The sequence below is a fragment of the Chiloscyllium plagiosum genome, chromosome 37 (assembly GCF_004010195.1).
Source record: "Chiloscyllium plagiosum isolate BGI_BamShark_2017 chromosome 37, ASM401019v2, whole genome shotgun sequence".
NCBI classification, from domain to species: Eukaryota; Metazoa; Chordata; class Chondrichthyes; order Orectolobiformes; family Hemiscylliidae; genus Chiloscyllium; species Chiloscyllium plagiosum.
This window is the reverse complement of record NC_057746.1, coordinates 18,279,358-18,283,062: the sequence shown is the minus strand read 5'-3', so window position 1 is coordinate 18,283,062 and position 3,705 is coordinate 18,279,358. Positions and strand designations below refer to the sequence as shown.

Below are 3,705 nucleotides of genomic sequence, written 5' to 3'. Positions count from 1 at the left end.
AATTACCCCAACAATACTCTCTAATTACCCCCAACAACATTCCCTCATTACCTCCCCAACAACACTCTCAAATTACCCCCAGCAACACTCTCTAATTCCCCCTCAACCAGACTCTCATTACCCCAACAACACATTCTAATTGCCCCACACGACACTCTCTAATTACCCTCCCAATAACAATGTCTAGTTACTTCTCTCAACAGCATTCTCTGATTACCTCTCCCAAGATCACTATCTGAAACCCCTGTTTCCTAACTGTGTTGTGGGATTAACCCCAAACCGAATTAATTCAGGCAGAGTGTGAACTCTCAAACATGCTGAAACGATGACAGATTAGGGTTAGAGTTAGGAAGTTTTGGGAGAAAATGGAAGCTGGGTGGTACTTTTTTTTTGAGAATGTTTATTAACGTGTGGAACCAGGTGAAGCAAGGAAATGGTGCAATAATTGAGGTCACACAATGGAGAAAAAAACAGTTTGAGAAAGTGAAGCAAGGGGAGATTGGTCAATCTGTGTCTGTCAACTCAACTCCATCTATCTGCCCAGCTCTCAAATGCTAGCATTAGTTATTTGTAATTTCTCAAGTTAGAGTGTGGCTTAGTTGATTCTGCGACCAAGTTCCTGAATCTAAAATGAGGAAGCTACAACACACAGGTTGACGATGGTAGGTTAGGGAACATCACTCAGAGGAATGACAGGGGAAAGGTAGTTGCTAACATAGAATCACCTGCAGTGTGGACGCAAACTGTTCGGTCCATCCCACCAAGGTGCAACCCCTCCCCTCCATTTCCCATGGCCAATCCACCCTAACGTGCACATCTTTGGATTGTGAGGGAAACTGACACAGGGAGAGAACGTATAAACTCCACACCGACAGTCAGCCAAGGCTGGGATTGAACCCGGCTCCCTGGCGCTGTGAGGCAGCAGTGCTAACCACTGAGCTACCATGCCACCCACCTTAGAAAGCGTGCCCCAATTGTTCCTTCCTTCGTCTGACACAATAATAAAATGGGAAAGGTGGCCAGATTGTGGTTCACAAGGGAAATTCGAGATGGTAGTAGATCCAAGAAAGCGGCATACAAATTAGCTAGAAAACATAGAGACAAGAATTCAGCAAAAGAGGAATCGATTAAGAAAGAAAAAGCCCCCCCTTATAGCACTCTGAGAACTTAAGGGCTGACGATAAAAGGTTCTATAGGTATGTGAAGGAAAAAAGACTGGTGAAGATGAATGAAGGCCCTTACAGAAGAATTTCTAATGGTGAATACATAAATGACTGACCGACTAAAGACATATTTTGGTTCTGTGGTTCACAAAGGAGGGCACAAATAGCATGCTAGAGATGTTAGTGAACACAGCTTTTAGTGACTGGGAGGAGCTGAAGTTAGAAGTACAGAAATTTCTGGAGGAACTCAACCAGCAAGACACCATCTGTGCGCAGACAGCAGAGTGTTAACTGAAGAAAGGTCACTGAAAATGATAACGCTACTTTCCTTCCACAGATGCTACCAGACCGGCTGAGTTTCTCTCGCCATTTCTGTTTTTGTTTCAGCTTCTGGCGTTTGCAGTTTTATTGTGTGAGGAAATGGTGTTGGGGCAACTGATGGAATTAACCATGATTAATTCCCAGGGCTTCATAATCTACATCCCAGATGTAGTGGGGAAAGTGCTAGGGTCGCTTGTAAAAGAACTAAGAAGGGAGCATGTGGATTTGCAAAAGGGAAAGCATCGACTGGAATTCTGTGAGAATGTGACCAAAAAAAAGACCTGGATGAGGGGAAGCCAGTAGATGTGGTATATTTGAACTTTCAGGCACATTTTCCCCAACTCTGAGGCCTGTCTCAGAGTTTGGTAATTCTGGGGCCTGGCCACTGCCCTTTCAGTCGCCCTTCCAAAAAAAAACAACAGATGTGTGAATTTTTATTTATTTTTTTGTCAGCTTTTGTAGGAACGCTGTGTTTTTAACCCTCTGCCTTTCCCTGCTCCTCCTGAATCACTGAGGCCTACGCTTTCTCCTCTCCCCTCCCCCAGACTCCCAGTTCAAGAACTGAGCCCTCCTTGCTTTCTCCCTGAAACCCCCTCGAGAGAATCCCGTAGCTCCCAGATTTTCACACACAGGGGTGGGGTCACCCTGGGGCACTGTGGCACAGCGGGAAAATGGTTGTGAAGCAACATCAGGGTACAAGACTTGGCAGGAGGAGGCCGTTCGGCCTATCGTGTTTGTGCCTTTGAAAGAGCCGTCCCATTGGTCTCACTCCCGTTGCGTTTTTGTTTATAGCGATGCATCAACGATGGTGCTAAGTCGGGGCACGGCAACTGGAAGGTGCCGTATTTTGTTTCTCAACCTCGCGTCGACGCTGAAGGAGACCCTGGTTGATTTCCGACCAAACTCTGCGAACCAGTGTTTGTCCCATATCCCGGAACACGTTTGGTCTCCAAAAACCATAGAAACATGGAAATTAGGAACAGGATCCACCAGTCAATATTGAAATACCTCCACGGAGGCCAGCACTCAGTGACCCTTTAGTTTTATTTGACTTGAACACTGCCTCATTCAGAGTCAGGTACGAGAGTGTCACTATCCCTTTTTTTTAATGTCAGCCGGAGCTCCCTGATTGGACTGGATTAACAGCCCCAATCAGGGAACTTTCACTCTGTGAGGTCGACCCGGCTGATCGCGTTACAATCACTAACAATATGATTATGGCGGACCCACTACCTCAGTGCTCGCTACCTTTCAAATCTGAAAAAAAAAGAATCTATTTCTCTCCTACTCAATCACCGACTTGAAGTGCACAGGTGACCCCAGCATCAACAGGTATTTCTTAGTGGAAGGCGTTTCATAGAACCCCAACAGTGTGGAGTCAGGCCATTTGGCCCATCGACTCCACACCGGCCCTCCGAAGAACATCTTCACCCAGACCTGCCCACGTGCCTCTCTCTCCCTGCATTTCCCATGGCTAACCCGCCCAACCTGCACACCATGGGGCATTTTGCCATGGCCAATCTATCCGTCCCTGAACACTGTGGGTAATATAGCATGGCCAATCCACTCTAATCTTTTGACTCTGGGAGGAAACCCACACTGACGCCGGGAGAGTGGGCAAACTCCATAGAGACAGTTGCCTGAGGGTGGAATCGAACCTGGCTTCCTGGTGCTATGAGGCAGCGGTGTTAACCACTGGGCCACTGTGCCACCCTTTCAGGCTTTTCCCAGCCTTTGTGTGGAGAAGTGGTTCGGAATTTTTCTCCCACCCTTAGACCGTGACCCACCTTTCCTCAGTTTGAGAGTTAGGTGGAACTAGCTCCTCTCCATCTGCATCGCTGGTTTCGGATGCTCCCGCTGATATGTGTACGGGTCGGTATTTACCCGTGTCCCAGTGATGAATGTTTCCGATTGACAGTTCAAGACCAGCAGGTCCACGAGCTGACCCAGACTGAGGAGACTGGGACCAAGCCTCAGCAGAAAGATGAAACAGTCGATATCCTGACCTTCACGGCAGATGTGACGGCTGCGCAGCTGACTATGATCGATGCGGTGAGTCCTAAATCTTGATTCACTCTGTCAACCCCATTATCCGATAATCAGGCAACGCAGGCAGGTGGCCAGTAGGCCAGGCTAGTACCGACACACAAAGAGAGAGAGAGACGGAGGCAGAGAGAGAGAAGGAGAGAGACGGCGGGGGGGGGGGAGAGAGAGAGGTCAG

At 47.9% G+C, this 3,705-nt stretch overlaps 1 protein-coding gene across 1 annotated transcript in view; it reads left to right on the top strand.

Moving 5' to 3' along the window:
- LOC122541250 (ral guanine nucleotide dissociation stimulator-like) overlaps positions 1-3,705 on the top strand; it is a 206,856-nt gene that overhangs the window by 155,842 nt on the left and 47,309 nt on the right. Inside the window, exon 5 of the mRNA XM_043677867.1 lies at positions 3,403-3,536. Coding sequence (XP_043533802.1) covers positions 3,403-3,536 — 134 coding nt within the window. The remainder of the gene's footprint in view (positions 1-3,402; positions 3,537-3,705) is intronic.